This window comes from Melozone crissalis, unplaced genomic scaffold (genome assembly GCF_028551555.1).
Source record: "Melozone crissalis strain CALT ecotype California unplaced genomic scaffold, PUWL_Pcris_2 ptg000009l_1, whole genome shotgun sequence".
In the NCBI taxonomy this organism is placed as follows: Eukaryota; Metazoa; Chordata; class Aves; order Passeriformes; family Passerellidae; genus Melozone; species Melozone crissalis.
Window position 1 is genome coordinate 4,773,246 of NW_026535787.1, and position 14,324 is coordinate 4,787,569.

A 14,324-nucleotide genomic window follows, 5' to 3' on the forward strand; every position below is an offset into this window, starting at 1 on the left:
ATTCAAGAGATACCTGGAGAGGTAAAAAGGTATGAGAGTAAAACTAAAAAAGTTCATTTTTTTCTCTCTCTTTTTTCTAAGACTGCATTTCAATTGTACTTTAAGCACAGAAAAAGACAGGATATTAGTTTTCCTCTTTGAATGGTCTCCTTTTCACATTAAATGAAGCCAGTGACTGTGTAACATTAGCAACCTCTTTTCTATCAAGTAGCACTGTCCCCAAAGCAGTCGTTCTAGGATAAGGGAGAAATATCCAAAGGGAAAGAGGAAGCTCCTTTAGGGAGAGCCCTTCGATCTTGATGCACTAAACCACTGCTTTCCTGTTTAATATCAGTATAATCACTTTACTATGTATTAAACAAAAGCTATGGGTTTGGCGTGGGGATGTGGTTGTTGGAATCAAAATGAACATTAGAGGAGCTTTTAATTTAATCTAATCATTTCATCAGCCAACTTGAATTCATAAAAATTGCACCTCATTCAGTAACTCCCATGTAGTTTTGTTATTGTCCCTGAATAAGCCCACAAATATTTATTTGATTGATTGAAACAAGCACAATCTTGGAGTTCTCTGCTTTTCTTGTGAGTTTTTTAATGTATTTGCATTAGTAGTTTCAAAGTGCCCTTTGTTGATGTGCTTGTTGGGATGGCTGAGTTAACAACCTATTATTATGTGCTCCTTACCGAGCTGTTAATAGCTTTAGAGTCTTTTGCAGGAATTCACCTGCTGCTCATAAACACATTTATGTTGCTCTAGGAACTTCACCAGGTTGATGCATCTTGTGTTTGCAGTGACCTTGTACAAACTACCTGGTTTTCATACTTATACAAGTATTTATATTATAGTAACAGAAGTCTTTAGTGGCTGGAGCAGCTCTTTTTAAAATGTATTGGTATCCATCTGTGAATTTTGTTAACATTTTTTCAGATTGTTGTTTTTACCACCACCAGAAATTATATTTCTGCTCAAGTTAGCTGCATCAGAAATGGGCACTTCCCAAAAAAATTGAACAAAAACTTGCTGTGTCAGTTTGAAAGTGCAAAATCAGCTTTTTGATTTACTTGCTGGTTTGTTTACTTTGCCCTTGAAATTCATGTTCAATTAATTGGAAAAAAAGATTGCTGTTTTTGCTTTACACCCCATTAACTCTCCGAGGTGTTTGAAGAAAACATAAACTTAAGGAATATGCTGTATTTATTGTTGATGCATTGCCAAGTTCTGCACTACAGTCATGACACCAGAGGTGAATTCAACCCTTCTGAGTTGGCATTACAAGATAGATGTTTGCTGTTTGCCTGCATTGAAACACAAAAAGATTTTTGCATGTGCTCACAAAGGCACCAAAATATGTGATATTTGAGTGACTTCAATAGCTATTATGTGTTTATATCTGAATAGACTCACATAATGAAAAACAATACACAATCTCTACATAGAGATCAGCAGGTTCCCCCTTGCCTCTGATTTATTATTTGTATTGCACTGATTAAAGTCAAACATTAGTTAGTGTCAGATTTTGTGTTTTAGGGCCAAAATTCTTCCTCCCAAATTGATTTTTGTTGGATGGTTGAAATCTGTCTTAATATTTTCAGCATTATTCTGTGCTTATAAATCCCAATTTTCTTTGAAAAGGGAAGTATTTGTCCCAAAGACACACATTCACAGTTAGCATATGAAAGACTTGTTACCATTTGACATTCATATGGTCTGAAATGAGTCTTAATGACTTCAGTCATTTTTTTTCCAGAATAGAAAATCTGAATAGCAATCTGATTCAATTCAGTCTATAAAAGTAGATATTTTGCTTACTTAAATAAAAGTGATAGCTTTATTCATACCACTGAATTTGTTTTCAGGCTGTTGTATATCAATAAGGATCTTTTCTGAATTTGCCAGGCAGGAAACATTCAGTAGCAAATGAAAAGAGAAAATTCTGCAATAGTCTGCTCTTCTAATATTAAAAGTTATTTATGTAGAAGATTCAAACTAAGCTGGAACCAATCTTAAAATAAGCCCAGGGGCTCTACATATCCTAAAAGGCTGCAACACATCTTAGAAAGGAGTTATAAAGGCATGATTCCACAGGAGGTTTTTAGTACAGAATGTGATTTTAGTACAGAATATGGTTTTTATGAGGGTGTTTGTAGAGCTGCAAGCGTCCCACAGGAGTTGAAATTTCCCATCAAGGTGTTACAAACCTGACAAAATATTCAGCATTGAAAGGAAGCCCTAATCAAACCCTGGCCCTGTCTGCCTGTGAATATTGTAGGGATTTTGAAATTAAGTGAATTAAGGCAATTTGTCAGCAGCACTATTAGAGCTGAGTTCTGTGTGGCTGACTCAGTGCTGTACTACATTTTTGGATTGGTAGAATCATTTGATTTTCACAGCTTGAACATATGTTGTGGGCTGTTGGGATTTTTTGGGAGGGAAGAGGGAAGAGTTGTTGGGGTTTTTAGGGGATTTTTTGTGTTTATTTTGTAGTGTTTTTTGATGGGGGGTTGTTAAAGTAGAGTGCTGGCTGCTCTGTACTGAAGCAAGTCACCTCACTGTAGAAGTCTTCTGAAAAATTGGATGATTGCTCTTGTATTGAAATTCCACTTCCCTTGTAAGATGCTTCTCTGCATTTCAGTTGCCTTCACACTTCAGTAGGAAATGTGATCCCCAAAGTTTGAGTTCTGCCCCAGCAGTTCTGTGTGCACAGCTGTGATGTTACCTGTGCTGGTAATGCTGAGTGTGAGAACATTGCCTGCCCCATGGCTCAGCAACTTGGAGACCTTCAGGTGTTTGGGCTGTGACTTTTTTCACATCACACAAGTTGTCCCTTTTTGTTATCTTTCTTCCAGGGTATTGCATTTTCAATTTAAATATTTCATTATCCAGTGACCTACTTCCCATCTGTAACTAGAAGTTCTGTTTCTATGATATACACAGATATTTTGAAATTGGCTGAACATGTTACTGATATTGATTGTTATTCACTACTTCTTGTAGTCAAGAAACTAAAATATATTCAATAAATTGTCAGAAAATGGATTTTTAAAAAAATCCCCACAGCATTTTTTAAACACAGTTTGTAATTAAACTTGTTGCCTAGGGATGTTTTGGAGGCCACAAGCAAAATTGGTTGAAGGAATAATTAAGGAAATTCCTGGAAGAAAAGTCCATGAGCTGTAAAACACAATGAAGTAAATTTAGTTAATTCAGAAAGCCACTGATCTGCAGATTGCTGGGCTCTGGGGGAGTGATAAGGGTAAGAATGGGGGGAAGGAACCTGCAGTGGCCAGGACCTTGTTCAGAATTGTGAACCATGAACCTCATACACCAACGGAATGACTTGGGAATCAGCCCACTCTATACCCATAGTACTCTGGGCTTGCTTCACAGCAAAGAAATTTTCCAATATTCACATTTTCAGGGTTGCTTCTGTTTCCTGTTGCACTGTATTTGTCAGCAGGTTTATTACATCATTTTGAAGTAAACCTTAGCGTTAGATATCCCAGGAGAAAATGTGCTTTACTGTCCTAAGGTGAATTCTGAGTACTAATTGAGTTGAATTTTTTACATTAGAAATTTAGTTTGTGCTTGCAGTAGCTTCCTGCTTCTTTCCAACTGGAAAAGAAACTTAAAATGAGTGAAAAGATAAGAAAAATCTTCAAGGCATCTGGAGAAGCTGGCACTTCTATATGCAGAAGTTAGAGAGACTTCTGGAAGTCCTGGTGCAGAGGTTTTTACTGGTAAAAATTCTTAATTAACAAACAGCCATTATCAGAGTAGCTTATTACTGCCAGAAATATGGGATTTGATATATGTGCTCATCTGACAACCCAGGCCATGTTCTCCAGCTGCCTTTGTTATATGCTGGATTGCTCCCTGTTCCATCCCTAACTTCAGGCCTGGTTTTATTTCACTTTGATCTCCTTGTTGGGACAATCAGCTCTGTCCTGTCTGCTGCCTTCACACCTGGCAGTCCCACTTGGCCCAGATGTGAACCACTCAGTTTTTGCTCTGCCCAGCCCTCACCTCCCTGTGCTGGTGAGAATTCTAACATTGTTTTAGAGCCTCCCTGTCCTCATCTCTCTCCTCATTTAATTTTCTGCTTTTCATGCTTCACCTCACATCAACCCATTTCTGCCTTTCCGTGTATATAATCCAATTAAAATGCATTTTGTCTGGGGTTTGACCTTTCTGTATTTTCTTTATGATTGGTTATCTCTTCTTCCCCTTTTCATGTTGACAGCTTCACTTTTATGTATGGAAAAAGTGATGAGCTGACTGACAGGCAATCAAAATATAAAATATTGAATGGCCAAACAGGTAAAGGACACTTGAGTGTTTCAACTCCCCAGACTGTTACATCTCAGATTAATCAGGAGGGAGGCCAAGGAGGGAAGGGACAGGGTTACAACCTGAAGGGGCTGATGCCTTTTAGTGCTGCAGATTTCTCCTCTGAAGCAAACACTAGAGCCGTTGGCAATTTTCTATCTGGCCATGATTTTTTGCTGCCACAGTTTTCTGCTTAGTTTAGATTGGTCCTCAGATCTTTGCAATCACTTTTCTAAATTTACTTCAAGTTCGTGGTTCAGCTGAAAACCAGAGGTACAGGGGGTTTTAGGAAGAATTTTTTTTTTAAGAATCTTAATGTTATCTTTTGCTTCTAGTTCTCTTATTGTAATTTTTCCTACCACTCTGTGTTGCATTAAAAATTTCCCTAATGCTGTTGATCAGATTTTAATCAGTAATTAATGTTAGAAGCACATTTTTGAACATTTAAGTATTTTCTAAAATCTTCTGCCAGCATTCCTGTTAATTGACGTACTGTAGGTCAAAATAGTTTACTAGGAGAAAATCACACACAAAATTTGTAAATGTAAAGAAACTTTCAAAGGCAGACACCAAGTTCCACAGGTGTAGTTAATTTTCTTGCTTTCAGTGTAATTACTCCTTATCTACAACAATCTGTGTAAGGTGACAAAGCTGCTATGACTAGAGGCAACAGGCATTCAGAAGTTGTATTATGAAAATATTTTATTGTAAAGAAAGAAAATACTTTTTGAGAATCATTGGGGGAAAATTAGTTGTGAGAGGAGTATAGACTCCATCAATCAGAGGCAGTTTCCATAAATTAGAGCTGTGGGGATTCTGTATTTATTCATCACAGAGAGTAAGTACAAACTCCGCAGTTTGATGTTATTTGTCTTTAATAGATTCTATTTGAACTGATTAATCAATCAATGACTATACCTAATAATTAACTACTGTGTTATTCTAATGAGTAGCACAGCATTAAAGTTCAGGTGACTATGGAGTGCCAGCATAGGTGATCCCATGGGAAAAGTAAGGAAGAATTTGGAGATCTCATTGCACAGTGGACTAGAGCTATGATCAGTAAACATTCTGTCTTCCAGAATTGTGGTCATTCCTTTAAAATAAGGATGCTTCCTCTGTAGGTCACATTGTGTGTGTTCCTCAGACTGATGTACCTAGGAAAGAGGAAAGATGTGACCAAATGGTCTCATAAAAAATTCCTTTTTATTATTGGCGCTTTTATTTAAACATTTATAGCACCTGAATCATGAAACTCCAAATCTGCTTTACTTTAATGTGGTACTTACTCAGCTTTGACATTGTGCTTCAGTGTACAGCATAAAGACCTGGCCCCCGTGGTACATAGATTTAATCTCTATTAGTTCTTCTTTCAGTTAAATAACAGTGCTCTGAAAAGGCCAGGCAGGATTATGTGGCTTAATACAGAATTTTCATGTTGCAGGACAATAGATATAGACTAGAAAATGTGTTTGCAAACAGCTGATAGTAAATTCAGTTACTGTCCCTGGATTCTTTCTGCACACACACGCTTGAAAGCTGTGGGTACAATAAGTCTCCTTTAGCTGGCAGAAAGTGGAAATCCCTTTCCCTAGGGTCTGTCTAAGAAGATTTTTGTTACTCGTGACACTCAATGAGCTGAATACCTCCATTGTCATTCATAAAATAAGCTAGAATAAGAGTGTATAGCTCCGATTATATATTCTAAATCGTAGTAAATTATATTTGGTTATCTTTTTAAATTGATAAACTAAATACTGATACTATTTTTATTAGAGCCATGTCTCTTTCAGCCACTCAAATATTAATGGTGACAAATATTGGATGCCTGAAAGTGCCAGGATTTTATCAGTGCTTTACTGGTAAAGTTAATCTTTTAAAGGTAATTTCAGCACTACAAGCAAAATTCAGCATTTCAGCTTTAATTTTAATTGATTTATTTTTTTGCACTAAAGATTTGGAGATAAATAATCTTTTTCTCACCTATAACATCAGTGTGTGCACTCTTTGATTGCTATAGGAGTCTAAAGTGATTAAAAGGTCATCACATTTTGGTTAGTATTTATTAATATTTTTCTTATATGTGTCCACAACATCTTCATTTCTGTGCTCTTTTCCTCTGTACTAAGGTGGGGATAAAATTAGAAAGCAATTTTTTCACACAGATGTGGCATGTGGTAGTTTATCTATTTAATATATTTATCTATTTATTTAAAATTGTGAATGTTTTTGGGGGAATCCCCTTTCTTTTAAGTATATGAGAAAACTGGTGCTAATCATCACAATAATAAAACATCTGGATATTGACTGCTACTCTGCTGCACTGCAGAATGCATTTCATTAATATTTATCCTCTGATGGTTCTACTCCATTAAATGAGGTTGGCTAGTCTTAGACCATTAGCACCATTGTGCCTTCCACTCAGCCAGTCTGTCTCTTTAGATATGAAAAAAATGCCTTATCTATAAAGCCAAGTATAAAATCAGGATAGATACAGATCCAGATGGGCAGAGGTGGCTGCAGGAAAGAATTTGATTCTGAGAGGTTTTCCTGTTCATGCACAGAGCAAACTGTCAAGGATTTGTGAACACTGTCCCTCATAATCAGAACAGACTCCATTTACAAGAAGAATCACACAAACAATAAGAAAAATACAATTTCCTTAAACAGAGATAGCATTTTCAAATTTCATAATATAATTCTGTTTAACTTGGATAGGTAGTCATAGAGTTAGTATTACATTCTGTAATAACATTGGCATGGCTTGCATTTGTGTTATATTTATGTTTTAATTACAGATTTTCACCAAGATAAATTTGCAGTAGGCTATGGAAGAGGTCTTATGAATTTCCTCATATCAGATTGTGTCTCATAGGAGTATATTATATTAGATAGACTCCTTGTACTCGTGTTTAACCCCTCAGCCCCTGTGTTCTCAGAGCTGCTTCTTGTGAGTCCTTTGCCACCTTAAGATCACAAATGCTGCTCTGATACTGATGTAAAGCATGAGAGCATTTCTTGTGTCCCTTTTCTTTTTGTGAATGCTGAACCATGCATAGTAGCCAACTGTATATTATCTTACTTTTATGTGCTGTGGGAGGTACAGCCATATCAGTTAAACTCATGTTTTATTTTGCAGTCTGTAGTTATCAAGTACAGAATAAATGTAGTGGCCTTTCCCTTTGATTCTGGCCCTGTCACTGTCTAGGTCAGAAATCTATCTAGAGATAGATCCTCCTAGCACACAAAATCATGTTTCCTTTAGATGGAAAGTAGAGTGCATGATAAGTGGGTTGATATATATCTGTATTTTGCCACAACCTGAAAGCAGGATCTGGGAAAAGCATGCACTAACATCCAAGAAGTACAGTTAAGTCCTTCCATTTAAAATTGACTTTTTGAACACAGAATCCCTGCAGAAGTGAGTGCATATGGTCTATAGCAAGAATAATACAAAGCATCCCATACTTCTGTGCAGACTAGAATTTTTGTTTTGTTTTGTTTTGTTTTTGTTTGGTTTTTTTGTATTACTTTTTTTGTTGTGAGTCCATCTTCAGCCTTCCTGGGAAAGATCATGGCAGAAGGAGTGGCCAGCCTTGAGAGCCTCCTCCATGCATCTCTGTGGAAAGCTCTGGCTTTCCAGGTAGGCTGCAAATCAGTTGTCAAGAGAATAAAATAATGGCAAAGCATCCACTCTTTGGAGAATTCTCTGTATGAATCCAGTCCTAAAAGGCTGAATTCTTTGTGCAAAACATTCCAGCCCTGGGAAGTTTCCAGCTATGAATCATTTTGTCTTGAGTTTGAGCAAATTTTTCCTCAAGCTCCTGAAGCTTGTTCTCAAACCAAGGTGACAGGTTCCCTTTCCACTATTTCACATGCAGTAACAAATCTTGCCCCCTTCCCCACATGACAGCACCATTACTTTTAAGGTTGTGCACTCCCAGACATCATTTTTCAGTCTGTGGGATGGATGGCATGAGAGGCTGCAGAAGGAAAGGACAGGGGAGGGCATGAAGAAGGGACCATTCAGGGCTTCCTGCAAAACCAGGCAGGTGGTGAGGAACCAACAAGCCAGACAACCCCTGGAGGTGGCCAAAATACCTTCCAGAAGGGACAGGCAGTGATGGATGCCCCTCAGGAGCTTGAAGGACCCATTTTGTGGATTAAATGTCACCATCACAGCCCTTGTCACACTCATTGTCTTTGAGCAACTACAAATAATGAATTATATTTGCTGCCTGCCTGTCCACACCCCTGGCTATGCAGACAGTGTATCCCAAATGAATGTTTTACACAAGCAGCACTTAGCCTGTAATAACATATAATTGATTGGGTTTTTTTCCAAAAGTCATTTTGGAAACAATTTTGGAAAGAAACTATGTGGAGAAGAAAGAGTCTTTCTCAGATTCTTTTCCAAAAGTCATTCCCAGTTTTTGCTGCTGCTGGCTTTTTTCTGCAGGCTTCAGGGAGTAAATCTTGTCATTGGATCTTGGGGAATCTCCACTGTTTTTTTTTTTTTTAATTCATTTTTCATCCTCCTCTTAAAGACCCTATTGCTTTTTACAATTCCATCAGTTTTTTCTGCAATCTCTCTAGCAGGTCAGAAGAAGCAGTACATTTTTAAATGGTAGGACTTGCTTTGAAGCAGTAAGGTAGTCTAGGGAAATAAAACAGCTTGCAATAGTAATAGTTACAGTGAAATCCCTTAGGTGCTGGTCTCTTCCTTAGCTTACAGAATCTAAATACAAATTTCCAGAGCATTCCAAAGTGTAAAGTCACTGCCCCTCTATGGGCCGTGACTGAATCATGCTAATACCTGTATAAAACAAACCTTTGCTGTTTACGTAATGTGCAGTGAATCTTTCCAAGATCCTTTCTTAACAGGAAGTCATGTAAACTTAATCAGAAAAAAAAAAAAAAAAAAAACCCTATCACTCCAACAAGTAGGCTTTCTGTCAGAAAAAAATAAGTGTTTTCTGAAATGCATTAAAGCATGTCTAAAATCCACTGTATCTGTTCAAAGTGAAGTTAAAACATTTCAAGTAATTGGGAGAAGTCTTATATTTAAAGAAGTAATTAGATGGTGTATTAATTATAGTCTCCACCCATAAGATTACATGTACATTTTATCCTACTATTTCAATTTAAATGCATGCTCCTCACAGCTTCAAATTTTGGTAACAGATTGTAGAAAAAAATCAATACTTCCTCTTACTGTATTTTCTCAAATTATTTCCACTGTTTGAAGAGCAAGTTAAATGCAGTTATTTTTAATATTGATCATTGTTGCCTTCTTCCTGCTCCTTCCCTTAACAGAATCATGAGGCTGCTTCTGTGTGTTTGTTTTTTAATCTGGTTTTCTCAATCTCCCTGTATTGCTGCTGGGGGATAGTGATCCACCTGCTGCCCTGTGCTGATGTGATTTGTTACGCATGGCTGAAGTTAACTCAGAGTGTTTTATAAATACTGTTGTTTTTGTATAAAAAGTGCATGCATATTGCTGAGAAGAGGTTAAAAGTCCAACAGAATCTGACTGAAACCTAATCCTCTCCTGGTTATATCTCTTCTGTGAACTAGATTTCCTTCTGAACAGGCTGGAAGTCCCCTTTGAATAACTTGCACTGCTCTAATATCGCTGCATGGTATAATAAACCTGTATGGTGCCCTGTGGGTGTCACAGTTGGACTGTTAAGCACATGCCAAGGACATTCCTGCTCTGTTTGGAGACAAATCCTGCTCCAAGGGAGCAAACCTAGCCTTAAGGCAGCACATAAAATATAACAGATTACTGGTTTATCAAGTAACTAATGACAGGGAATAAATGTTCTTCTTCCAAGTCATCCTCTCATGTAAAAGCATCATCCAAGACCTATCCAGCAAAGCAGCACTCGGTTAAAGCACAGAAATTGATGTTTCTGGTCTCCATACTGGAGCAGCTGGTCTGGAGTGGTAATTCCCAGAGCCCATAATTCTCAGGGATCTCCGTGAGACTCAGGAATTCCCAGCAGCTGCCTGGGAACAACTGCCAGGAGATTAACAGGGGAGTTTGCACAGAGTATTTCTCCTTATAGTGTTTCAAAGTGAATTTCATGTATGACTACATTACTGCTACCTGGAAAGAGACACTGAGCTCAGCAGCAGTGAAGCAGTTGAACCATGCTCGAAGTTGACAGGCTTTAAAGAAAAAGTTAATTCCTATTTTCTTTTACCCACAGGTCTACCCACGGATAGCGCCGGCATTTTGGCACTACCTGCGGGTAGAAGTGAGTAGCGGGTATTTGAATACTCCCACATCTTTATTTTGCAGCTTGGTAGTGTTTCCTGACCTCCTAGTTTGTCCATTGTGCAAAAATAATGAGCTTCCATTCTAGTTGCCATTCTTCTGTGAATGTAGTCTTGTAGTAATTCATGCTGGTGTGACTATGGTTGGGTTGGTTGCTAACCCAAGTCACAAAAACATGTCTGTATGCAGGGTTAAACACAAAAAATCCTGAAACCTAAAAGTCAAGGCCATATCATACATTCTGACTATAGCACAGAACCAAAGTACAGAAATCCATACCTGCACCTCCTTTTATAAACACATTTTGCATTCATGAGAAGAATATGGAGCTTCAATTCTGTTATACCATTTTTGCAAAGATTGTTCAACTGAACTTGATATCATTTCTTCCCTCTTTTGTCCCTCAGGAGCATGAACAGCTCAGCTATTCCTCCACAAGGTCCAAGGCTCCAAGTGTTATCATCACAGGTCTCAAGCCAGCCACCAAGTACATATTTCATATCAGAGTCAGGACGGCAGCAGGATACAGCGGCTATAGCCAGAAGTTTGAATTTGAAACTGGAGATGAAAGTAAGTTTCACTGAAGGGAAAAAAAAATAAATACAACAGAAGTAGCATCTAATTCTAAACCAATGAGATATGGGGAGTTTGAATGGCTCAACCCATACCATTTGTTTATCACAAAATGACCAGTGCTATGTGATAAAAAACAAGCCCCAGACTCACAGTTCTGAATTTACAACACATAGAAATGTTAGCCCAATGCTGCAGCTGAAGGAATGTTCTCTTCCATAAAATTTCTTTGTGGGTCCCTCCAAGCTAAGATGCTCTAGGATTCTCTGATCCTTTCTTTCCTTACAGAAGTCTTGCCTCTTGACATCTAGAAATACCCTTAGCCAGGCTTTCCCTAAGTCCAGCAGCTTCACGCAAGCTCCCAGTGAGGAACTCTTCACCCTGCAGTTGTCAGTGCTCCCAGACTCCACAAAAAAAACCTGGAAACTTGTATATGCATTTCCACCAACCAGTAAACCTACTAAATTTGGCACTAAGAAGCAAGAAACCTTCCTGTTCCTACAAAATATGTAAAAAGGCTTCATGTGTGATGTTCATGCTCTGAACAATTTTGTATTTGTCATGTGTTGCCCTTCATGTTCAAAGAAACATAGAAAAAGGTATTTACATGTATTTGAGAGGAAATTAGTGTAGTAGATGCAACATAAAAACACTCATTAATTAAATTACTTTAATTAGCCAATTACGTATACCATGTTTTTCATTAGTGTTTTAGAATTCAAGTTGTTTAAGCTAATGTACAGACTCAGAACTATATAAGTGCTTCTAAGAGCACCCAGGGATTTGTGTTCCATTTTTATTGCTTCTTAACTTCTATTTCAAAAATCAATCAGGGATAGATTTCCAAGTGCTTAATGCCTAATTGGACTTTTTAAAATTTGCTGGGTACTTAAGCCAATTGGTTTGAATAGGAGTTGAGCACTTGGGTGCTTTCAAGAATTTCAGTAGATCTTGTCTGTATCTTCTGGTGCAATAAATACAGGGCTTAATTCATGTAAAAAGAAAATAGTATTTAAACCTCTGTGAGGATTCGCATTGTGAAAATTTCACTTGCCCATCTAAATCAGGAAAACTGGCTCCAGTGACATGTCTCTCATTGGTATTGAGGGAATCTCCTGGGAGTGACATTCCCCTTACTCCATCCTGGCCCCATCTCTCCTTCTCAGTGCACTGATGTAGCTGGCTTCATGGTAAGCTTAATTTTAACATCCTTTTTGAGTATAACATCAAAGCTGAACCTGATACTGAAATAAACTAGAAAAATAAATCTGTTTATGATGCCATGAACAGACCAAACACAGTTTATCTCTCAAAAATTCTGATTTCTTTTACTTCTATGTCTAAGCATTTGCTGCCTAAACTAGTGCCTGGTTTCACATAGCTGAATAAATAGAATACAGCCATGGTTTTGTCAGTATTTCAAGATACTGAGTAGCATTTACACAGAGAGATTTGGGAGAGTTGTGTTGAGATTTGGGCTGCTTGGTTCTGTCACTACCCATAAATATTAAGTTACCCTTGCTGGCCTGCATCTGTCTTACAAACCAGTTCTACTCCAGCTGTGTAGGAATCTCTCTTCATCATTTACTGTTCTGGCAGTGGGCAGCTCAGCTGAAAATTTTCTCATTTTTTTAATATACATTTTTCTCAATTTTTCTGAAAGAAAGCAAATAGTATTAGGCCAAGGCAGTCTATTGAAACTCTTTCCAACCCTCCTCACTAGAAACAAGTCACTTGGTGAAAATTCCACTTTAGCAATTACTTTTTGTGGACTTTGAATTATATTTGAATTAACTCAAAAGTAGCACTTTCATGAGAAGGCTGGGAAGAATAGAGTGATTTAAAAGTCTGTGTTATGAAAAGAGAATTTATCAACCAGCAGTCTCATGAAAATAACAAAAAATATTTTGAATCCTGTGTTTGATAGAAATCCTCTTTAATCAACCTTAGATTGTAACAGCTCCCTGCCAATTGGACATGTTACAGTGGAGAAGAATTCCCAGACCAGTTGCAGGTAAACGTCCAAGGTTATTCCATTTACTCTGCTTGAATGTTGACAGAATCTGTTAATAGATGTTGCTAAAGCAAACAATCAAAAATTAAGTTTTTTCTTTAATAGCCTAATTATAGAAAATTAATGATCCATCAGCTCTGAGATGTGTATGTCAATGTCCTAAAACACATTGTCTTTTGGCAGGACAGTGTCCTGGGTGAAACACTACCTGGGTCACTTCAGTTATAAAGTTATAAAGGGTAAAATAGCTACATCATCACCAGGAACACTAAAACATTTTGGTGGGATTGCTAAAGGTGGTGCATGAGGAGAGAGAAGGGAAAATCTGCAGTAGTAGTGGAAGTAGTTAGTTGTTAATGCTGATGTGGTTTTTGGGAAGCACCCTCACTTACTGACCCACAGACTGAGGCAGCCACAGCCTGGGGAGCTCTGCTGTGAACTCTTCTCCCTGCTGCAAAGACAAACAAGTGGAGCATCCAAAAGAGTGAAATTTGTGTTTTCTTTTTGATAGGAAATTGAGCTACCTAGGATAGTCAGAAAGATTCTCCTCAAGGAAGCAGGAATGCATGAATGGATGCTAACAGGCATTTCTCCCCTTTTTAAAGCCCAGAACTGCACCTGGGAAATGTGAAACCTTTCCAAAGCACAGCAGCCACCACTTGTGACTTTGTTTCTTGTTGCCATTTTATTCAGTCTCTGTTTCAGCACCTTACAGGCAAAGCACTCGTAGCAAAGCTGGCAGGTATTCATGCACTCCAGCACACACACAGCTGCCACTGCCGGGGTTTAAATTGGAGCGCAAACCTCACTTGTAGCTCCTGCTTTTATCTGTCAGAATTACCAGCTATCTGAATCACCACAGAAACACTCTGCTTCTTCCTAACAGAGAATGAAATATGTTCTGACAATTAAGAAAAACATTTTTCCTAGGGCAGAGATGCTTTAATCTCTGCCTGTAACCACTCTGGGGTTTTTTTTCCCCTCTCTTCTAACCAGCTGGTTTTGGAATACCTTTTTTGGTTGATTGGTTTTGTTGGGTTCTTTTTTAAAATTAGTGATTCAAACCTTTTTTTTTCAGGAGAAGTTTTTTATTTACATTACCTCAGAGGTCCTTTTGCACAGAGGAA

The 14,324-nt window shown here is 37.9% G+C and overlaps 1 protein-coding gene across 6 annotated transcripts in view; it reads left to right on the plus strand.

Annotated features, from left to right (window-relative positions):
- Positions 1 to 14,324, plus strand: part of LOC128933502 (ephrin type-A receptor 6) — a 364,188-nt gene that overhangs the window by 250,603 nt on the left and 99,261 nt on the right. For 2 of the 6 annotated variants that reach the window (XM_054270497.1, XM_054270499.1), the window contains exons 7-8: positions 10,543 to 10,590; positions 11,018 to 11,180. The exons of 1 other annotated variant lie outside the window; for it this stretch is intronic. In XM_054270497.1, coding sequence (XP_054126472.1) covers positions 10,543 to 10,590; positions 11,018 to 11,180 — 211 coding nt within the window. Of the gene's footprint in view, positions 1 to 10,542; positions 10,591 to 11,017; positions 11,181 to 14,324 lie in introns of those variants that run through there. 3 more of the 6 variants (XM_054270498.1, XM_054270502.1, XM_054270501.1) reach the window with 2 other exon arrangements.